At 42.3% G+C, this 24,529-nt stretch overlaps 1 protein-coding gene across 5 annotated transcripts in view; it reads left to right on the forward strand.

Moving 5' to 3' along the window:
• Nucleotides 1–24,529, forward strand: part of MLLT10 (MLLT10 histone lysine methyltransferase DOT1L cofactor) — a 259,511-nt gene that overhangs the window by 68,875 nt on the left and 166,107 nt on the right. For all 5 annotated transcript variants that reach the window (XM_040352499.1, XM_040352500.1, XM_040352501.1 and 2 more), the window contains 2 exons: nt 5,464–5,567; nt 9,763–9,856. In XM_040352499.1, coding sequence (XP_040208433.1) covers nt 5,464–5,567; nt 9,763–9,856 — 198 coding nt within the window. The remainder of the gene's footprint in view (nt 1–5,463; nt 5,568–9,762; nt 9,857–24,529) is intronic.

Here is a 24,529-nt window from a genome sequence, read left to right on the forward strand (position 1 = left end):
TAAAGGATAGATATAGATACAGTGGGTATGAAAAGTATTCAGACCCCCTTAGATTTTCCACTCTTTGTTATATTGCAGCCATTTGCTAAAATCATTTAAGTTCATTTTTTTCCTCATTAGTGTACACGCAGCACCCCATATTGACAGAAAAATACAGAATTGTTGACATTTTTGCTAATTTATTAAAAAATAAAAACTGAAATATCACATGGTCCTAAGTATTCAGACCCTTTGCTCAGTATTTAGTAGAAGCACCCTTTTGATCTAATACAGCCATGAGTCTTTTTGGGAAAGATGCAACAAGTTTTTTTTACACCTGGATTTGGGGATCCTCTGCCATTCCTCCTTGCAGATCCTCTCGAGTTCTGTCAGGTTGGATGGTAAACGTTGGTGGACGGCCATTTTTAGGTCTATCCAGAGATGCTCAATTGGGTTTAAGTCAGGGCTCTGGCTGGGCCATTCAAGAACAGTCACAGAGTTGTTGTGAAGCCACTTGTTGTTGTTTTAGCTGTGTGTTTAGGGTCATTGTCTTGGAAGGTAAACCTTTGGCCCAGTCTGAGGTCCTGAGCACTCTGGAGAAGGTTTTTCATCCAGGATATCCCTGCACTTGGCCGCATTCATCTTTCCCTCGATTGTCGTCCTGTCTCTGCAGCTGAAAAACACAGCATGATGCCGCCACCACCATGCTTCACTGTTGGGACTGTATTGGACAGGTGATGAACAGTGTCTGGGTTTTCTCCACACATACCGCTTAGAACTAAGGGCAACAAGTTCTATCTTGGTCTCATTAGACCAGAGAATCTCATTTCTCACCATCTTGGAGTCATTCAGGGTTTTTTTTTTTTTTTTTTTAAGAAAACTCCATGCAGGCTTTCATGTGTCTTGCACTGAGGAGGGGCTTCCCTCGGTCCACTCTGCCATAAAGCCCCGACTGGTGGAGGGCTGCAGTGATGGTTGACTTTCTACAACTTTCTCCCAACTGCATCTCTGGAGCTCAGCCACAGTAATCTTTGGGTTCTTCTTTACCTCTCTCACCAAGGCTCTTCTCCCCAATAGCTCAGTTTGGCCGGACGGCCAGCTCTAGGAAGGGTTCTGGTCACCCCAAACATCTTCCATTTAAGGATTATGGAGGCCACTGTGCTCTTAGGAACAGTAAGTGCAGCAGCATTTTTTTGTAAACGTGGCCAGATCTGACCCTTGCCACAATTCTGTCGCTGAGCTCTTCAGGCAGTTCCTTTGACCTTATGATTCTCATTTGCTCTGACATGCACTGTGAGCTGTAAGGTCTTATATAGACAGGTGTGTGGCTTTCCTAATCAAGTCCAATCAAACACAGCTGGACCCAAATGAAGGTGTAGAACCATCTCAGGCTGGGTTCACACTTGTCCGACAAATGCTCCTACAATGTTTCCCTATGAGAGCCGTCTTAACTGGTCCGACACAAGTCGGTCTGACTTTGAAAATGCTCCCTGTACTACTTTGGTCCTACATTGATCCTACTTCAGCCCATTGAATATCATTGAAGTCGGACCAAAGTAGGAGCCTTGTCCTTACCATCCGACTTTTGACATCCAACATGTGATTACAGCAGCAGTAAAAGGAATTTATCTCACACTGGGATTGTTTTGATTGGTCAAAGAACAAGTCAGACTATCACAAAGTCAGATTAAAGTAGTATCCTGTTCATGAAAGTCGGATGGATGTAGGATCAATGTAGGACCGATGTCACAGAGCAAAGTAGGATGAAAGTCGTGTAGTATAGTGTGAACCCAGCCTCAAGGATGATCAGAAGAAATGGACAGCACCTGAGTTAAATATAGGAGTGTCATAGCAAAGGGTCTGAATACTTGGGACCATGTGATATTTCAGTTTTTCTTTTTTAATAAATCTGCAAAAATGTCAATTCTGTTTCTGTCAATATGGGGTGCTGTGTGTACATTAATGAGGAAAAAATGAACTTAAATGGCTGCAATATAACAAAAAGTGAAACATTTAAGGGGGTCTGAATACTTTCTGTACCCACTGTATATATATTTTTTATAACCAACATGTCTATACTTGCCTACTCTGTCCCAACCGGCGGTCTTGGCCCCTCCTCTCTTGCCGATGCCCCCAATAGGAAACTGATTCACACTGCTTGCGACCGAGCCCCACTGCTGCAACCATCAACACAAACAGCAGGACTCGACTTGCCCCCGCCCCCTCGTCACTGGAGTAGAGTGTGAGCCAATGGTTATCGATCTACCCAGGAAGGAGGGACAAAGCCAGGAGAGCCGCAGCTCTCATGCACAGCACCGGATTGCGATGGGGTTCCAGTAATTATAAGGGAGGTGAGGGGCGAGTTTATGACAAAGTTTTTTTTTTTTATGTGAATGCATAGAATGCACTGTTCACACGGCTGCTCCTTGTCATGTGACTTGAGTTCAAAGTCGCATGACAAGTTGTGCCCCATTAATAGAAATGGAACTGTTCTAATCGACTTGGAAAAAGGTTCCTGCACTACTTTAGGGGGGGCTTCCATACGACTTCTGTTTAATGCCTGGTTCACACTGGTACGTTCTGAGATGCGATTTGAGATGTCAAATCGCATCTCAAATTGGCGGGATTTGTCGGCAATGGCACCGTCCTAATCAGTGCGATGCCGCATCTGCGGCGCTGCACAGATTTTCAAAAAGTAGTTCCTGTACTACTTTTTGCGATTTCAGCCCGCGATTTACATTGACATCTGTGCAGAAACGTGCACAGATGTCTCTGAAATCGCGGCCGAAAATGGGACTGCCAGCGGGAGTGAAATCGCGCGAGTTCAGCTGAACTCGCACGGCTTCACTCCCGCAGCCCAGTGTGAACCTGGGCTCAAGAAGAGTCATATGCAAGCCGCAATGAAGTTGCACGGAGATGTCTTATTAATGGGTCACGGCAGTGTGAACAAGGGCTGAGCTGTGAAACTGAAATCTAGAAGCTGATTGGTTGCCATCCACAGCTGCTGCTCCAGATTCTGGCTGTTTAATTTTTGATGAATTCCCCTCACTGAATGCTGCGGGTGAGTAAAGGAGCCCCCTGGAATCCCAATCACCTTACAGTAGGACAGGCAAACACAACCGATTATTCCAGGTGTAGGTATCACCTAGTTTGCATTTTGGCAGAACCTTCAGTAATTGAGACAATTATTTGGAGGTTATATTCATAGATTTTAAATATATCTTCAAAATACAAAATTATGATAAAATGGATTTTTTCCCCCCCTAATAATCTTAAATGGAAATTCTAGTGTATTTCCAGGGAACAGTGTTTACCTTAAAACCGTGTTTAGTGCTTGTAAAGTCTTGTCCCCCCCCCCCCCCCCCCACTATAAAACTAATAAACATGTCATGCTTGCTCTGTTGCAGTGGATTTGCACAAAGCAGCCCAGATCCTCCTCTTCTCAGTTCCCTATTTTGTGATCCTGGCCCCTCCCTCCTGTTCAGTGCCCCCACAGCTAGCAGCTTGTTATGGAGGCACCCGAGTCGATTCACAGCTCCGTGTGTCCACTTAGACATGAAGCCCCGACCTGGCCCCGCTCCCTTTCTCTCCCCTGATTGGTTAGCTGACCTTGATTGACAGCCACAGCAGCCAATGGCACTGCTGCTATGTCTCAGCAAATCAGGAGGGAGACTCTCGGATGGCTGAGACCCTCATGGACATATAGGGACCCCAGATAAGTATTGGTGGGATGTGAGGCTGCTGCACACAGAATGCTTTTTATCGTAATGCATAGAATGATGGAAATCATTCTGAATTTATAATCTTTTAAACCCACAAACAAAAATGTAATATAATGCAGTTTACTGATTCTTGGATGTGATGGTTGCATAGTCCCCCCCCCTATTGTCACCTGTTCTTCCAGTAAGTCTCTTTATTAACTCCCCTCAACAGACCAAGCTGTGCAGCAAAAGTAGCAGTTGCAGGGATGAGACAAACCATTTACCACTGATGGGGTTTCTTACTGTAATCAGCTTTTATTCATTTATGTAAAACCCTTTTTCTCAAAAGGAAAAGAAAAACCGTTTTTGTAACTACTTAAAAAGTGTAATGCCTGGTTCATGCTAGGCTCACATCAAAAATAAAGAGGTTACTAAAGTTATGAGAATTCAATACAACAGACTAAAAATTCGGAAATTATATCATATGTTGTGTTGCATTTGTATTGTATTTTTTGATGACAACTATACTTATTAACCACTTCAATACTGGGCAATTTCACCCCCTTTTTGCCCAAGCCATTTTTTAGCTTTCAGCACTGTCACACTTTGAATGACACTTGCGCGGTCATGCAACACTGTACCCAAATAAAATGTTTATCATTTTTCCCCCCACAAATAGAGCTTTCTTTTGGTGGTATTTGATCACCTCTGCTGTTTTTATTTATTGCGCTATAAATAAAAGAAGAGGGACAAGTTTGAAAAAAACCCCACAATTTTTTACTATTTGCTATAATAAATATCCCTTTAAAACAAAAACGATTTTTTTCCCCAGGTTCGGCCGATACGTATTCTTCTACATATTTTTGGTAAAAAAATTTTGCAGTAAGCCCATATTGATTGGTTTGCGCAAAAGTTATAGCGGCTACAAAATAGGGGATAGATTTATAGCATTTTTATTATTTTTTTTTTACCAGTAATAATGGCGGTCTGCGATTTTTATCATGACTGCGATATGGCGGACACATCGGACGCCGTTGACACATTTTTGGGACCATTTGCATTTATACAACGATCCGTGCTATAAAAATGCATTGATTGCTGTATAAATATGAATGGCAGGGAAGGGGTTAACACTAGGGGGTGATCGAGGGGTTAATGTGTTCCCTAGGGAGTGGTTCTTACTTTGGGGGGAGGGGACTGACTGGGGGAGGTGACCGATCGGTGTCCCTATGTACAAGGGACACCGCATTTGTCTTCTCTCCCTGACAGGAAATGGATTTGTGTGTTTACACACACAGATCCACGGTCCTGTTCAGTTACTGGGCAATCACGGGTGACGGCGGACATTGCGGGCCGCCGGGCTCGCGCATCAGGTTCCCAGTGATGCTGCAGGGGAGCACCCCCCCCCCAGTGGCTCGGGAAGGCGCAACGTCATATAGTGGTGGGCTAGTGGTTAAACAAAAATCGTATGATCTGGTATCGTAAAGGAAAATATTCCAATCAGCCCTCGAAAGCTGCGTACGAACCATTAGATTATTGTACGATCGCTCTGAAAGTGGTATTTTTCATATTGATCGTGTGTACAGGCCTTTAGCTGAAGTTTAGCATTTAATTGTTGGACAAGTCCATCTCTAAACACTGTAACACATGCATTTACATGCACTCCTATCAGTCAATCCCTAATAAACATGTTGTGTCTGTGTGTGGTGGGGGTGGTCTTTTGCAATATTTTTATATTATTATGTGATAGTTAAAATTTTGTTGGATGATTTGTTTTTTCTAGACTTGTTATATTTGTGATGAACAAGGGAGAGAGAGCAAAGCTGCTACTGGGGCTTGTATGACCTGCAATAAACATGGATGTCGACAAGCCTTTCATGTCACTTGGTAAGTTGTTTGTTACTATCTACATAAACTGTATGCTCATATGGTCTTCAGGGGAGTAACGGAGTTTATCTGTGGATGGTTAAGCTGTAACAAAGTACACCTCTCACCTAGATTTAAGAACTAATTTGGCTAAATAGAGGGGGGGTTGGGCAAATGTTCCGAGTTGGATGGAAGGAGCTGGTGGATATACACTCACCGGACACTTTATTAGATACAGCTGTTCAATTGCTTGGTAACACAAATTGCGATCACATGGCAGCAACTCTATGCATTTAGGCATCTAGATGTGGTGACGACTTGCTGAAGTTCAAACTGTGCATCAGAATAGGGAAGAAAGGGGATTTAAGTGACTTTGAACGTAGCATGGTTGTTGGTGCCAGACGGGCTGGTTTGAGTATTTCAAAAACTGCTGATCTACTGAGATTTTCACACACAACTATCTCTAGGGTTTACAGAGAATAGTTAAAAAAATAGAAAATATCCAGTGAGCAGAGGTTGTGTGGATGAAAATGCCTTGTTGACGTCGGAGGAGAATGGACAGACTGGTTCGAGATGCTAGAAAAGCAACAGTAACTCAAATAACCACTCGTTGCAACCAAGGTATGTAGAATACCATCTCTGAATACACAGCACATCGAACCTAGAAGCTCTCCTGTCAGCTGAGAACAGGAAACCAAGGCTACAATTCACACAGACTCACCAAAATTGGACAATAGAAGATTCGAAAACCTTGCCTGGTCTGAGTCTCCATTTAAATTGCGACATTAGGATGGTAAGGTCAGAATTTGTTAAACAACATGAAAGCATGGACCCACCCTGCCTTATATCAATGGTTCAGGCTGGTGGTGGTGTAATGGCATGGGGGATATTTTCAACACCTTGTTGAATCTATGCTACAAAGAATGAAGGCAGTTCTAAAGGCAAAAGGGGGTCCAGCCTGGCTGGTACTAACAAGGTGTAACTAATAAAGTGGCCAGTGAGTGCATCTCCTTCACATTCCATGCCGTGGCACAATCTAGTGTGGTCAGATTCAAGGTTTAAAGCACAAATTCAGTTTTTGGGTTTCTGTGCGGGGACCTAGTGGGTAAGGAGGAGGTGAGGTTTTAGAATTTTTCTTTTAAATTTTACCTTTTTAAGTTAAACACTTGCACTTAACTTCTTTGGTCAACCATGGCGAGGCCTGTTCTGAGTGGAACCTGTCCTGTTAATCTGCTGTATGGTCTTGGCCAGCGTGCTGCAGCTCTGTTTCAGGGTCATGGCAGTCTTTCTTACAGCCTAGGCCACAGGTGTCAAACACAAGGCCCACGGGCCAAATCCGTCCCTCCAGGCCATTTCATGTGGCCCTCGCCCCTCTCTTGCAACTGCAGGAGAGCTCCAGTCCTCCTCTGGTCCTCCTCCAGACCCTTACTTTCTGCTTTCAAGCAATGCATCCAGCTCCTTTCCAGAAGCAGCAGCAAAGGGAAAGGGCATTGTGATGTAAGGGAGAGTGGGGGACTCAACTTCTGATGGTGGGGGCTATTGACATCTAATGTAAGGGGAGGGAATGCGCTGGACATCTAATCTTACAGATACAACCGGCCCTTTTGTGGGCAATAGTAATGCTGATGCCGCCCACGATGAAATTGAGTTTGACACCCCTGGCCTAGGCCATCTTTATGTAGAGCAACAGTTCAGTTTTTTTTTTCAGATCCTCAGAGTTCTTTGCCATGAAGTGGCATGTTGAACTTCCAGTGACCAGTATGAGAGAGTAAGGGCCCTTTCACACGTGCGGAACGTATGTCCGCATTTTCATCCGTCCGTTGTGGATGAAAACGGGACATACATTGGTTCCTATGTGATTACGGGTGTCAGCGGATGACCATGCGCTGACACCCGTAATCACCCGCCTTCGCAAAGATCCGCATTTGCGGACGGAAAAAAATCCTATTTTTCTTCCGTCTGCCGGATCGGATGAACACGGACATATACGGTCCATGTTCATCCGATCCCCCATAGGGGAGAGCGGAGAAAAGACAGGGCGCTCCCTGCACAGTGTGCGGGGACCGCCTTGTCAGCTGCCAGCTCAGCGGGGATTTTACGGAGGATCCCCGCTGAGCTTTTGCAGACACACGGAGCGGATCATTACTGATCCGCCCGTGTGAAAGGGCCCTGAGAGCGATAACATCAAATTTAACACACCTGCTCCTCATTCATACCCGAGACCTTGTAACACTAACGAGTCACATAACACCCGGGAGGGAAAATGGCTAATTGGGCCCAATTTGGACACTTGCACTTAGGGGTGTACTCACTTTTGTTGCCAGCAGTTTAGACATTAATGACTGTGAGTTGAGTTATTTTGAGGGAACCGCAAATGTACATGGTTATACAAGCTGTACACTCACTACTTTACATTGTAGCAAAGAGTAATTTCTTCAGTGTTGTCACATGAAAAGATAGAATAAAATATTTACAAAACAATGTAAGGGGTGTATATAAAATGTATTTGTGTGCTGCCATCCTATTTCAAGTCATTTAGAGTCTTTAACATTTGAAAACATATTATTGCAATACATGGTGTAAATTTAGCCTTGTGGTCAGCCTAATGCCACGTACACACACTCCGAATATTGTACGAAAAATGTCGTCCGAGGAAGAATCGTCCGATAATCGGATCGTTAGGACGAGCCGATCATTTTAGTTCATCCGATTATTATTTTATCGGACATGCACGAAAATTTTCCTCGTACGATACCAGATCGTACAATTTTCGTTTGGTCAGTACAGTTGTCGTCTGAAAATACTACACATACATGACATCACTTCCGATTTTTTTTTTTTCTGTCGTACGAGAAGTTTTGTGACTTTAGTAACCTATTCAATTTCTACTTGCGACTAGTAAACAAAAAAAGTCGGACGATCTGTCGTCCGATTTTGGGATCGTGTGTACGTGGCGTTAGGGTAGAGGCAGGGAATGTATGGTAGTGTGCATCATTAGTTGTATCTCTAGTTTACACAGATCGACCACATCCCCACTTCTGACACCGCTATGTTTTGTCATGTGATGGTTTACGTTTTTGGGGTTCTATTCGATATGTGCAAAGAGGGATCACACAAATACTTATAAGTACAACATTTATTAAAAGTAATGACAGATACAGACAGTATTAGAAAATAGAATACTAAAGATGCTGTTTTGCCATGGAATCCCACTGCTTTCACGGCATGGTAGATCAGACGCATGATCGCAAGCTCTTAGAAAGATCTTGCACGTTTTGGGTGTGGTGTATAGCAGGGGTCATCAACCCTGTCCTCAGGGCCCACTAACAGGCCAGGTTTTATGTATTACCTTGTGGAGATGCAGACTAGAATACTGCAATCACTGAGCAGCAAATTATATCACCTGTGATGCATTTCAGTTATCTTGCAAACCTGGCCTGTTAGTGGGCCCTGAGGACAAGGTTGATGACCACAGGTGTATAGGACTTGAATGTACAGACATGGCCAATCATAAAGAATAAAGTGGGCGCTACCACATCCTGGTTAGTTAACAATAATATTCCTATGGTGTGAAGTTGGGTAAAGCCATACTTTTATCTTATATGGTGCCTTAACCAAGATTTGGAAGTTTAGAATTCATTAGTGAGCCACAATATTAATAAGGAAATATTTAATATGCAATTTCCCCATCAGGTAGTAGTGTTTTGCCTTGACCTTGTTTTCAGTGCTGAAAGAATTGTAGAGAACTACCAGCACTGGGCTCTCGGCACCAAAAACCAACAGAACAACAATGGTGACTCAAATCAATGCTGTTGGGAGGTAATTGTAGGTGATGGCTGTCCAAGTTTCACCTGGGTCATATTGATTATAGAGAATTGATTACAACACAGAATACCTGTGTGAGCAGCCTCAGATAGAAGCTGCCATACTCCAACTCTCACGATTCCCACCGATTCTGGGACCAGCATCACTTGCAGTGAAGTTGGATTATTTCAAGCTTGCTGCTGTAAAACAAATACATAAGATGAGCAGAGAAAGGCAGCTTGATTTTAGTTTTTTAGTTTTTTTTTGTGTTCTGGAGAAGGACATTTGGCAAACAAAATTCAGAGGAGCAACAAAAACGGTTATTTAATTCAGAAACTGAAGGCCTATCGCACCAACACTACAGCTGGGAAATGATTCATAGTACAAACCTGATGCATGCTTCTTGTTTCAGTGCACAGTTTGCTGGCCTTCTTTGTGAAGAGGAAGGAAATGGAGCAGACAATGTCCAGTACTGCGGTTACTGCAAATACCACTATAGCAAACTGGTAAGGACTTGTGTGTGCAGGTGTGACTGCTCTTGTTTTATAAGTAAATGTTGTTTGTAGTGCACATAGATGCTGCACAGCGTTGAAACGTATCGCATGGGGACCACAAAATGTTATGAATTTGTAGACGGCTTGTATTTAGGGCTCTGTGGTTTGAGAGTCATAGCATAAGGAGGGTAGAAGAGCATCCTAGAGAAGCAGTTATTTACCCCTGTACAAAACACTGCTGTGCACACAAACATAAGTCAGTGCCCCCCCTCTTTTTATTAGCAAATTCTTATTTTGCATATCCATGTTCTTTAGGCTTTTTATTAAGCATAACTCTCTCACTTTTGTTGAGAGAAGAAAACATTCCCCTATGGGTGATCTATGTACATTACAAAGATTTTAACAAACTTTGTTGCAGATTCCTACCTTTTGTTATTCTGAAGAAATCCCTGTGTGTTTGTCTGTGTTCATGTGAGAAAGTGAGTCTAATGGGAGTGGCTTCCTAATTCTCAATCAGCCATGCACCTCCAGGGCTACAATTAGGAAAGCTGCTGGGCCTGCATCCCTTTTTAGATGTGATTTCCTATTGGAAGTAGCTCACCAAAAATTACACTTTTGTTGCAGGGGATGCCTAAAATCTGACTTGTATCTTAGGGCAGGCCTCTGGGAAAATCAGTGAGCCAATCACACAAGCAGGAAATTGTTTCTGGGGGGCATTCTGTGTACAGAACACGTACAGGTAGCCATATTGCAATGCATTTTCAGAAAATTACAGAAAATTTACATTTGTATATGCTATAGTTTTTCTTAATTTGCCATCTCCCCCCCTCCCCCCCCCCCACGAAAGTGGAGTTACCCTTTTAAGTATGCGCACAGTGTTGTTCAGTAACCCAGAAAAGTCAGAATTTGATTTGGACTACATTTGGCTCTGGGAAAAACAAATAAAAGAAATCAATTTGCATTCCATTATTTAGGGAATGTACAGAAATGTTATATTAACGTGGGTCAAAATTGCTTTTCATAGAACACTGGAGGCATTTAAAGCATATCGTCAGTCTGCTTCTAGCATGCTGACAATATCCCTGCAGATTGGGCTCCCTGTGACCCTCTTGAACCCCTGCGGTGACCCTGTTTTTGGCGTATGGGCGGAATAAGCAAGGAACAAGGCAAATGATTGTTAGATGTAAACTAATAATATAAATTAATAAAATACACCAATACTATCTTTAATGTATACTTGAACGTAAAAAGTGAAGTTTTGCTTTCTTTAAGGAGATATGTGAAATGTTTAAAGTATAACTAAAGGCAACATTTTTTTTTTTTTTTGGACAAAGGGGGGATTAGAATTCATGTTGTTTTTTTTTTTGCGGTCTGTGCCCCCTGTTATGGAGAGTCACCCTCTTTATTTTTCTTGTTTACCATTGTCATTAAAAGTAGAAGGTTTTCCCCAGAAAAGTAACAGATGGCAAATCTTCCAATGGGGACACTAATTCTGGTGACCTGTGGGTCCCCAAGGAATTCTAATTTTGCAGGGATTTTCTCTCACTTCCTGTTTGGCTATGGCACAGGAAGTGAAGTGAAATCTCCACAATTAGACACAGATGGTGAAAAAACATCTGACAGGAGTTATAACCTTCCCTTGCTCTATCCCAGTGATTCTCAATTCCAGTCCTCAGGCCCCCCCAACAGGTCAGGTTTTCAGGATTTCCATTATTTTTCACAGGTGATTTGATCAGTTTTACTGCCTTAGTAATCACCACAGCCTTTTCATCTGAGGGAAATCCTGAAAACCTGACCTGTTGGGGGGGCCTGAGGACTGGAATTGAGAAACACTGCTCTATCCAAAATGGGGGAAAAATGTTTTGTCAAAAGTTTTACTTTATTGTGCCTAAGAAGTACCCCAAAATGTTTTAACTTGTTTTTTGTTTTTGTTTTGAATTCTTCCTAAAATATAGCACTAGAGCTGCACAATTCTGGCTATAATGAGAATCACTTTTTTTTTTGCTTAGAATAAAGATCACGATTGTCTCATGATTCTTCTGGCGTGACATCATCGTTCAAATTATACAAAAAAAAAATTAGGCTAACTTTACTGCTAAGTTTTTTTTTTTTAATTCATGTGTGTGTGTGTGTGTGTAATATATAATATATTTAGTGTGGGTCTGTGTGTTGGGAGGTTCTACCAAAAAATATTTATTAGACTTGTGAGCAACAAGTGCCAGAACAAGGTTTAGTCTTTAAGTGGTTAAACTGACATAGTTTGCAGACAAAGTGAATTCCTTTGATCTAAAAGAACCAAACGATACATTCTCGCTAAGCAATGTTGATAAACATTTGCCAGGTTTTTTTTTTTCTACAGCTGTGAGCAGAGAACAGCTATGCACTTGTTACAAATAATCATGGAAAAGCTGGATTAAGATCATGAAGGGGCATTGAATCGAGATTCCATTTTTTCCCCTCTTTTTTTTTTTTTAAACGATTATTTGTGTAGCTCTATATAGCAGTAAACATCAGGTACCTAGGCAGTCCAGGTTTTTCAGCGTTAAAGCAGTATATGTGTAGTGTGAGATCATCTAAATCCCAGATACCTCTGACTGCCAGTGTCAAGAGATTTGCAGTGAGATTTGGTGATATTCATACTGGGCTGCTCACTGTTCTCCTTGCTGGAGGGGAAGGAATACCTGAGGACCTGCAGTACAAGGATCTCCCCGCTTTTGCTTCACTTATTGTATTGATCTGTGCTATTCCACCTCTTCTATGGCTTCTTGAATTTTACCTCACCAATCATCAGGAGAGAGAAAGGAAAGCCCCGTACACACGATCGGAATTTCCGATGGAAAAAGTCAGACGCACTTTTTCCATTGGAAATTCCTAATGTGTGTATGCTCCACCAGGAATTACGTCGGAGTTTAGATAGAGAACATGTTCTCTTTTACTCCGATGTGATTTTGGTCACACAAAGGTCCGACCATGTGTACGGAGCTTTATCCTCTGACAAATTGGCCACTTCAATACAGAGATGCAGAACAAGGCGTAATAAGTCCAGTCATGGGGAGAAAAATCAGTTGCAGGATGTTCCTGGAGAAAAGACCGTTGCCCTCGATTGCTTTTTTTTTTTGGGCATAGCTTTCACAGTTCCAGTCCTCTTCATCCAGTCTTCACTTCCATCCCACCATTTGCAAGACAGGGTGCCAGCCGCCTTTAAGTATATTGAGTTTATATTGTTTCCAGCAGTACATGCATGACCTGCCTGCCAAATGATTGTTCTTTTAAACAGTCATCATACAAAAATAGTGGGAGTCCTTTCTCCTGAAGGAAAAGTATTTCCCATATTTTTTTGTATTTTAATGGAACAGGATTGTCACAATAGTTGCGGATTATTATTTGAGTATAGGACCACTTTAAAGTGTGTTGCATTCCTTGCCCTTTTATTATTATTACTTATATGTGTGCGCCCTGTACATTCTGCAAGTAGTTATTACGATGCACTTAGCTTACAGGGGAGCTGGCACGGATGTAGAAATGCTGTTTGCAACAACTCGGTTCAACATTTATGTAATTGCTGTCCTGTACACTTGTGGATTTAGGATAAATTCAGTTCATTGACAAATAAAATAATTAATGGAATATGGATCATTTTAGGCTTGTAAAACATCTCTGTGCAGCTATGAGAATCATTAATTCTTTTACTGTATGTCTTTAAAGAAAACCTGTGAAGATAGGAATATGACCTCTGCTAAGTTATGGTTCTGTCTGCATGAACCTGGCTGCACTATCCAGGAATACTGTGATCTGAAATGGGCATATGACAGCCCTGGAAACCTTAACCGCTTAAAGTGGAACTTAACCTATCGATTTAAAGCAGAACCCATAACCACTTGATAAAAAAAATGATGTTCTTTACCCAGGAACATACATTTCACATTAATAATAATTATGTCTCCAAAATAAGTGTGTGATGTAAACTACCTTAATCGTTGCTCCTGTTTCTTCTTGCTGGAGGCTGCCATTTTGCTGATGCCCAGAGACCCTGACCAGCAGTAAATCATAAAGAGGAACTAATCCCATTGATTTAACAGTTTCAAAAAACAGTAACATTCCTGAAATGCTGGGATTGCTAACTTTCACATCTGCCTGTCTCTTCAACCACATTGTCAAACCATCACATGGCTGGTGCCATAACTGATCACATGTGCAGCACCATGGCAGTTGCAGATCAAGCAGAAGCAGCTTTCTTGGCTGGAAAGAATGGGGTGGGTTTAATTCCACTTTAAGGCTATCAGTAGATCAGCCTCTACAAATACTGCAGTGCTTAAAAGTGGAGAACTGAGTATGTGCAGATCAGGATGAGACGGTGTATTACTAAATTTTAAACCGTATAGACACTTATTTTTAATGTTTTGCATAACTACGTATACTTGTAAAAGCGGTCAGCATGAAGTGATTTAGCAGGTCTTAATAAAATTCCACTTTAAAAGTTCCTTTGCAGCATGTACTGGAAATGTAACTGACATTTTGCTTAAGCCCAGGGCCCCTGAACAGTAGTAAATCCTAAAGCAGAACTAATCCCATCAATTTAACAGTTTAAAAAAAAAACCTGTTGTTAAACCATCCAATGGCTGGTGTCCTAACTGATCACATGGGCAGCACAAGATCACACAGAGGCCAAGATGGCAGCCTCTTTGGCTGAAAACGTTAGGAGGGTTTAGTTCCTATAATGCTGGTTCACACCAGCAGCGCAGCAGCTCCTGTAAAGTGCGATCAAGCTGAGGTGAGCGCAGTGATAAAGTACTGAGCTCAGCGGATCACATTGTTTCCTTTTTGTCATACATGCCTCACTGTGCCATCATTACATGCCTCACTGTGTCACTGCATACCTCACTGTGCCATTGCATGTCTCGATGATCCCCTACCTTATCCGACATGCAGAATCTGTCAGACCGCGGCCGTCCATTTTTTAAAAGCCGCGCCGCCTCCTCATGCTGTCCTGTAATAGACGGAACACTCAGCTTCCCAGGAGACACTGTCTTCAGTGTTCCGCCTATCACGGATGCCCTCTCATCCGAGACCGAGGAAGAGAGGGCATCCGTGATAGGCGGAACACTGAACAGGGGCTCTGCTGGGAAGCTGAGTGTTCCGCCTATCACGGAACAGCAGAAGGAAAAATGGATAGCCACGGTCTGCATGTTAGGTTACCGGCGTATAAGACGACCCCTGACTTTTAAGAAGAATTTCATGGATTAAAAAGTCGTCTTATATGCCGGAAAATACGGTACTTGGACACGATTGATCGATCTTGTCTATTTGTGTTTTGCAAATATGAATGCTTACGCTGCTTGTTCAGTAAATCTGTGCAAATTCAGTAGTAGTTCTGTTTACTATAGAAATGTGATTTTCTCAAAATGCCAGTTGTACCTTTTTTACTATTTTGTTTTTTGGCTGTCTTATTCTGTCTTATTTTTTCTGTTTGAGAATTTTGTAGTTATCTAGAGAAATTGTACAAAATATATGTGCTTTTCATTCCATTTCTACAGAGCTTTTATATCCTATATAGCAAGTTTGCTTCGTATTTGAGATCAGTGAAAAAGTGAAAGTGAAATAAGTTTTCCCCCTATTTTTAAATAACCGATCACATAATCCTTTTTTCTCTGTTGTGTAAGGAGCTCAGAGAGCTGGAGGAAGAGAAACGGCAGAACACTGATCTTCCCAGTGAATGGCTGTGCAGGGAGGGCATTAGGACAAGTCTGATCATTGGAGGAGAGCAAGCCGAGTTCCCAGCACAGTTAGGAACACAGCTGAGTGACTACACTATATGCTTTCATACTTGTGGTTAGTTTGATCTAGGGCTACAGTGGAGGGGCTGAGCGGCCAGCATGGCGGTCATGTGATTTCCTGTCTGACGTCACAGGGAGAGCTCGGCCCCTCCCACTGTGGCCCTGGAGTAGGAGAGCGGCCAGGAGTCATGTGACCGGCCTGAAGATCTCTGAAAGAAGATTTCCAGCCACAAAAATGATTTTCTGTAGCAAGATGAGGTGAAATTGAAGGCTTGGTTGGTCGAATTCCAAAATCATTGGTGTCACCATCAGATCACAAAAAGCACAAAGTTTCTGATTTTTGAAAGAGTCCATCGGGTATTCGACCCATGTATGGCCTGCATAACACTACATTTCTGCATGCCATTAAGGCCCCCCACAGTCAGAATACAATAACTCGGCAGGAAGGATTCCCCCATCCACCTCGAATGTGTGGATGGGAGAATCTAATCATTTTTGTTTTTCATTCAACCTGCAGGTTAAACGAGGAAAAAAATAATAAAATAAAATCAATGTTTGGGCTACTTCAGTTTGCGGTCACCTATTTGGAGTCCAGAAAAGTCACTGCCCGGGTGCTGGACTGCTGCTGTTTTTCAGCATTGGGCCTCCATTTCCTCTACTTCTGCTGTCAGCAAATGTGCCAAAATCCTGCATGTTGATTTATGACAAAACCGCTAGACCAGGAAGGGGAAACCAGGCTGCAGTATTTTTACAGTTGGGGTGCTGTCTAAAAAGTGAGTGTTGACAGGTGGGGCACGCAGGAGAGAATGATCTGCAAGGATTTCCAACCCTCCACCACCCCCAAGAGCACACACCTTCATATGTTCAATACTGAATTCCTTTGTCTTTTAAATATATAAAAAAAGAATTGTGTTTTCTCAATTGCAAACACCTTACGTTTTGAGTGTTCTTTCAAGGTAGCATTAAAATGACTCATTTAATACTCGTGTCACTAATCCACAGACCAGTCTCACCAATAATGGCATAGTATACAGGATGGCTGCCATCGCTGGAAGTAGTGTGTTTTTGAACTTTTATACTCCATACATAGATGGATAAAATGCATATATTGCCAAAGGGGTTCAATTTCTGTCTATCCTTGATTCTTCTCTAGCAGTTAGGTCAAGCTGGCCATGCACCCGTAAATTTCTTTCATTTATTGTATATACTCGAGTATAAGCCGACCCAAATATAAGCCGAGGCACCTAATTTTACCACAAAAAAACTGGGAAAACGTATTGACTCGAGTATAAGCCTAGGGTGTCCATCTGCATGCCTCACTGTGTCCATGTGCATGCCTCACTTTGCCTCACTGTGTCCCTGTGCCCATGCCTCGCTGTGCCCATGCCTCGCTGTGCAAATGCCTCGCTGTGTCCATGACTAGACTGACGTTTAACATGGGAGTCTATGGAAGGAGTTCCCGGGTTTGAAAAATCGGTGCTCCTCAATCGTAGGTTCCCCAGACAACAAACTTTGCACACTTGTAGAGGAGAAATTGGGCTACATGTGTGCCAAGTACCGGGTCCAGAAAACCTACGACCGGCCAGTACTGGGTCCCCAAATTCACAGAAGAAATTACCGTTTAACATTGGAGTCTATGGAAGGGGTGCCCGGATTTGAAAAATCGCTGCTCCCTGGCCGTAGATCCCCCCCCCCCCCCCCAGACGAAAAACTTTGCACACTTGTAGAGAAAGAGTGGGGCTACATGTGTGCCAAGTTTGCGGTCCAGAGGACCTACGGCCGGCCGATACCGGGGCCTACAAAAATATGTGCTGAAAAACTTGGCTTATACTCCAGTATATACTGTAATCTTTAAAGCAGAACAGAATACATTTAAAGTGCTTGTTAAGCCACTATCTCATCTTTATATCACCCCCCTGTCAGATGAATAGCTGTATCCTAGTGCCTGTGCTTTATAACAAAAGCCAATTTCTACCTGTTAAAACAGCATTTCTCAGTGATCACGTGACTCCGGGCTCTCTGCTCTCCCCGTCTGATAGATCCAGCGGGCGGGGCCTACATTTCCCCTGCTAACGTCAGCCGAGGAGGAGAGAGCCTGGAGTCGTGTGATCGCTGGAAGATGCTGTTAAAACAGGTAGAAATCTGCTTTTTTTTTTTTTTTATAAAGCACAGGCACTAAGATACAGTTTTTTTATCCGACAGAGGGGATGATATAAAGGTCAGATAGTTTTGAAGCAATGGGAAGAGGAGCAGAGCAGCGCTATTGAGGGCTGACGGGCAGGGAGGGGGGGGCAGAGGGGGAGACAGGAAGATGCAGGAAAACTGCAGATGGCTGCGGATGATGGAGGCGTGTGTAAGGGCTCAGCAGTCATGGAATTCGGTTTACAGGGGGAGGGCAGAACCAGGCAGAATCAGCCAGGTATTACAGGTGACCAAATGACAAGTGCTGTATAAAATGCTTTACGAGAACAGGAAACCTCTTCTTTTTTTTTTTTTTGGGTTAACAAACGTATTAACAGATTTGTCTATTAATCATCCACCTCATCTATTGTATTCTCACAGTTGCTACCACCAGCTGTTGGAGCCCCTGAACAGTGTCTGCATCTGATTGGATGTGGGTGCTATTTGGCTGACAAATATCTTAATGAAAAGATGGATGTCAGGTAAAGTGTTCAAAATTCAATCAATCGACTAAATTTCAACTTGTTCATTAAGAAGTAGATAAAATTCACTTCAAACTATGAAACGCATTTGAATTGCACACGAACTGCACCACATTCCTGTTCAATTCACATGCGATTCAGTGTTTTGCAATTTGAGTCCATTCATTTTGCATGCACCAAAGTCGTGCATGCAAAAAATTTGGAACCGCAGTGCAACTGGATCAAATGGTTGTTTTGTACTATGCGATCCAGTGCAGATGTGGGTTACCTGTTCCGCATTCTAGTGTGAGTCTAGTAGGGATGCACCAATTAATTGGGCGCTGAAAATTTTCGGCCCATAATAGGGTTATTAGCGCTTTGCTGATAGAAAAAAAGGTGCAGATAATGGCCATGGAAAACCTTGTGATTTTTGTAGCGATTTTGCTGCGTTTACGGTGCCATTTTCATAGGTCATGTCACTCAAAAGCCGCATAAAGAAACAGCACGGGTGTATGCTTGATGCATTTTTGCCACGTTTTCAATGTATTATAATTGGGAGGTGTGGTTTTGGCTTTGGTCCAGAATTTTCATTTCGGTGCACCACTAGAACCTTGGCTTAGTGTATAGGCAGCTTAACACTTGTGCAGGTGGTTGCAGGTCCAGGTATTGCACCTGTTCCCCCACCGCAAGCAAAACATGCTGCTTTTTCACAGACACTAAAAGGACCATGCGATTTCCCTGCGGCTGTGCTTTTTATAAGGGTGCAGGCACCTTTTTCCTGCATTTCCCACAGGTACAGCAGCCCATTCTAGCACAAACACGGGCAGCACCAAACGCATAGATGTGATCCTGGCCCCAAGGTCTTGTCCCTCCTTTAGCGTGCGACTTGGCAGTAAATGGAGAAGCAGGGCATCGATGAGTCCATCATCTCCCCATCACTCTTTCTCCGCCTATCAGCATGTTCTTGGTTCGCACATGATCACTGTAGCACAATTGATTGTCTTTTTTCACTGCTTTTACCTCTTCACTCCTGAACTCCGCTATACAGGGGGTGCATGAGACTGATACAAAGTCAAAGGTAATTTCACTACTTTAAAAAAATCAAATCTACTTTACAAATGTATGGCTGTACACTCATGTGGGTAAAGGAACCCTGGATATTCTACCAGTGTAAAGAATACGTGAGACAGTTTGTTCCACATTACATTATATTGCATAGATGTGGGATTCCTATGTTGTAGCCATTGTTATTCTGCAACCCATTTACAGGGATATGATGTCGATTGTGAAACACTTTAGACAAAAGCCCCTTTGCACTCGTTTTGGAGTAAACTTGGGATAGATAATCTGCTGTGGAGCTGAATTGACAAAATTCATGCACTGCTCATAAGTAATGATAATTGAACATCTTTCCCACTGTAATGGTAGTAAAAATTAAATTAGACAAAAAACATTTCTTTTTCTAATATAACTTTATTAGCACTAGAGAATGTGAAATGTTGTTTTCAGAATGTGTAATTGGATGGTAATTTAAAAATGGAGAAAAGTATATTTGAACATTATAAACTGCATTAGAGTATGTACAGTAATAGAAATGTGTAGGAAATTACTAGATCTTCTTGTAAAGCTCTTAGTTCTGCCCTTTCCATATTGCTCATTCACTTTGGCATTTAGCAAATGCTGAAATGTTAAATCTGAACTATGGGCTAACTACTAAATCTACAGATAAAATACATATGTGAAAGCTATTTTAGGGCTTTTTTTGACACCAGGTGCAGCTTTGGAACACGTGCAAAAAATGTGTGTTGTGGCCCTTTCACACTGAACGCAATGGGATGCATTTTGATCTGCACTCCAACTATATAGACGGCCCAAAAACAAGGTGATCCTAATGGGCAAAGTTCACGTCATTGCAGTGCAGTTCAGTGTAGTAAAAAAAAAAAAAGTAGAGCAAGCAGCATTTTTCTGCACCGCAAATGCAGGAATGCGCTTCAAATGCACCGCACCCCCACTGCGCCTTTGTAAGCCAAGACAAGCCCAAAAACGTATAGAAAAATGCACTGCAAAGGCAGTGCTAAATGCAGCAAAAAACGTGCGTCAAACTTGCTTCAAATGCATGTAAACATGTAGTCAAAAAGCACAGTTATGTGCAGTTTCTGGTGTGAATGGGCCTTTTTACAGCACCATGCAAAAACGCACAGCTCTCTTGCAGACATGCGGGTGTCATTAATTGTTAAGGCTCCTCTTTGAATCTAGAAAACACATGCATGTTTGTGCCCACCTAAATGCATGGTACCTCATTATCACATGGTTTTAGTGTGCCACGATTTAAAAAATCATACCGGCACCTTTTTGCCTTTTTCAAGGCCTATTGAAATGAACATACTGCCCTACAACGCAATAATGTGCAAAACAGTGAATGCACTTGGACACACCTCCTGGTGAGAGCAAGGTCTTAGGCCCCGTACACACGTCCGAGGAACTCGACGTGCCAAACACATCGAGTTCCTCGTCGAGTTCAGTGTTGAAGCCGCCGAGGATCTCGGCGGGCCGACTTTCCTCATTGAACAACGAGGAAATGGAGAACATGTTCTCTATTCAGCCCGACGAGTTCCTCGTCTGCTTCCTCGCTGAAAAGTGTACACACGACCGAGTTTCTCGGCAGAGTCCAGCTCCGATCGATTTTCTGTATGAATTCTGCCGAGAAACTCGATCGTGTGTACAGGGCCTGACATGCAAAAAGGATTTCTGTATATCCAGTCCTGAGAATTACACAGATCTGATGCACCGCCCGCTGTGGCAGAGCAGGAGACTTGGTCTTAATCTGCTGCAGTAACACTTGCAGGTCTGGTTATTCCCCCAGCCTGTGATTGGACAATAAATGGAAAAGCTGGTTTCTGTCTTTTACAATATTTCATTGGGCACAAAGTGCAAGGAAGTTCTCAACCTGCTTTCCAGATATTGAAAAATGGCCGGTGTGACATTGATGTGCAAAGGCTATAGAATGCTGCATTTTCCCATAATGCTCGTCTTCTGTGTTGGTACACCGTTGATCATCCTCCTGTGGTATATGTTCTGTCCATAGGGCACAGGCTAATATTTATTTCCAAAGTGACACCTTTGTTTGATATTTGCTTTTCCATTGTATGATATTTTATTTTGTTAAGGTATAGTGCTGCACTTTATTTAACATTGTTGGTTCAAAAAAAATTTGCCATCACAAATTGTTTGGTGCTAGAAGCTTGGAGGTTAACTACCTAAGTAAAGGGATTTCTCTTTATGTTAACAGACTAAAATATGGTAATGTATATTGAAAGCATACATGAAAAGGAATTGGCTAATGAAAGAATCATGAAATCACCTGGATATGAGGAAGATCCCGAGAGTTTGTTATAGGATTTCTTAAACTTTTTGGAATATTATTTTTGTCTGGATGTGGCTCATTATGGCAGGTCATTACCTTCCCACATAAGCTACCTGAACTTTTGTACAATCCATGCAGACTATTACCTCAGGTCTTCTTTGTCCCCATGCCTGATTCAATCCTTTACATCCACCCATTCTACCTGCTTCTTATACTCCATACTCCATTTTTGCTCTCCCCTTCCCTTCTCTCCATTTCCCTGCTCTATGTAAACATTGTTTCCTGCAGTGAAGGCTGGTAAAGGGCTTCTCCTGACCCCTTATTAGCACAGCATGGTGCCACTTTTTGTACACCCTCTTATCTTTTAAGCTGGCCATAGATGGTTCGTATCTCGGCTGGTTCAGCAGGAACTGGCCAAGATTCTAACCACATATGGGCAGGCTGAATTTATCCAAGCTGATCGATCAACTTGGGTACTACCAGCCTGCCAGATTTTACATGTGATCAATAATCACTGCGTTCTCCCTGTGGGGACAACTTCCCCACCACCCTACTGGGAGAACACAATGGCTCGGTGGGAGGGATTCCCTCACAAACACTGTGTGTGTTGATGGGGGAATCCAGCAAATTTATTTTCGCTCCGTCTATAGTCTACTTACAGTAATGAGCTACTAAACTTTGGTCAGCCATAGACGGGGCGAATTTCTTTCCTGCAACCAAAGTATCACTTGATTCCTCTATCAAACACAGTGAGTGTTGATAGAGAGATCCCTCCCGTGGAGCCATTGTGTTCTCCCCGGTAGGGGGGCGGCGGAAGCTTGTCCTTCCGGGAGGACACTATGATGGCGGCTATAACAGCCACTAGCAATTAATCGCATGTAAAATTTGACAGGCTGGTGGTTCCCAAGTTGATCAATCAACTTGGGTAGGTTCCGTCTGCCATTACATGGTTCATATCCCTGCCAGTTCCTGCAGAATCGGCCAAGATTTGAATGGTCTGCGGCCAGCTTTTAGGTCCCCCTTGTTCACTTATTGTCGCTTCCTCACCCGTTCAGTGAGCTTGTAAAGCAGCCCTTTAGGCCCACATAATGGTTCAGTCCTTATCAATATAGTTTCAGTATGGTTACAGTACTTCCTAAATGTACATTATTGTAAAAATATTTTAGAGTATGTCCCATAATCAATTGGACCCTGGTAAACACTAAGAACAGTAAACTTTTAATACCTTTGCATTGAAGATGAGACGAATGGTACCTATCATTGAATTATGGGGAATGCAGTTGTAACTTTTCTTATTTTTTATATTTATTGGAAAAGCCACCTAGATTATTGGAAAAGCTGTTGGCTTTTGAAACCTGCCTCTCCATATTAACACCACAAGGTTCTTATTGTTATCATTAATAGCCAGAAAGGCCTCTTCTATGTCTCTCTCTGATTTAGTTTTGATTTGTCACTCTACCCTGACGGTTTGCAGGCTTAGCAATGAAATCAGATCCTCAGAATAAAAGAATAAAGTAGATTGTGGTACAGAAAAGCCCTTTTTTTTGGATGTTGGTTTCTTTACAGGTTCACTTAGTGACTTTTTTTTGGTGTACAGTTTACAATGTGATGCCATGTTGAGCTGAGATGCATCTATTTACTAGTTAGAAATGCAGGGAAATCTGCTTTGTAAGGCTAACCTTATACAATTGTCTTCTACAGTTTTCCTTTAGATTTACCAAAACCATATATGAGGTCAAACCTAAACACTTTCAATTTGTATGCAATCAAGCAGGCCCTTGCACTATAGTTGAAGTTAAATCTAAAGGAAATTGAAAAAAAAAAATTGTATACTGTATGGCCAGCCTTAGGAGTAGAGCTTTTCTGTCCCACTCTTGCATATAGATAAGAGATTGATGAGCTATGAGAAATATTTTTGCTTACATTACATTATTTCCCACAGTTAACTTATCGTTAAAAGCAGCATGGTAGCATAGACCTTCAATCTCTAATTTTGCAGGACCCATTTTTTCCTGAAAATGAACCAGTTTCAATTGGACTAATGCAGGAATTTGCATATTCACACTTCCTTTATTACTGTGCATTATTACTTATTAAAGATTTGACTTTTACCCATGTTTATTGTCTTCCTTTGTCTGAGCTGGACTAGCTGTGAGTGTGTGATGGGGCAAGAGATCATTTGAAGTCCTGTAAGTTTGCTGTCGGCTGCCTGACCTCATACACTGAGCACTCTGAATATGGGAGATGTTGTGTGAGGTTGGCAGGCCATCAAATGTCCAGTTTCAGGTAAACTTTGATTACTTCAGAAATGACAGTTCTAGAACCAACAGCACACAACTTCCAAATCTGTTTAGCAATGGTAGCAACAATAGTTCTATCCCAATAGGCGTCCTTTAATGGCTAACAGGCACACTTCCTTGTGTTTCCAGTTTGCAGAGACTAAGGAGAACAGCAGGTCAGCAGTATAGGTATCTGATCACGTAGAAGCCACCATACACGGGCAGAAGTAATCTCAACATACAGATGTTTGGTAAATTTAGCAATATTCTCATTGTGTATGAAGCAAGATCAATTGCAGAAGGCATTGGTGTCTCTACAGTTAGGCTGCCTTGAGTCATTCATTCATTTTATCTCTGGAGATACAATGGAGATTTCATACATGCACTGAATAGCAGGCCTGGTATAGAGTCATATCTTAGGATCTGAGTGTTTCTTTCCAACCAATTATTTCCTTGTGCATGGCCACTTTTAGATCCATCTTCTCTTTAGAAAGCTGTAGTATGTATTGGGTTCTGTAGAGTACTAAATTATAAAGAAGGATCTGGAAATGGCAAATTGACTCCAGGATACTCCACTGCAATGTACTCCATTCAGTTGTGTGCTGTAACCATTACTGTAAATGACC

The sequence above is a fragment of the Rana temporaria genome, chromosome 5 (assembly GCF_905171775.1).
Source record: "Rana temporaria chromosome 5, aRanTem1.1, whole genome shotgun sequence".
Lineage (NCBI taxonomy): Eukaryota > Metazoa > Chordata > Amphibia > Anura > Ranidae > Rana > Rana temporaria.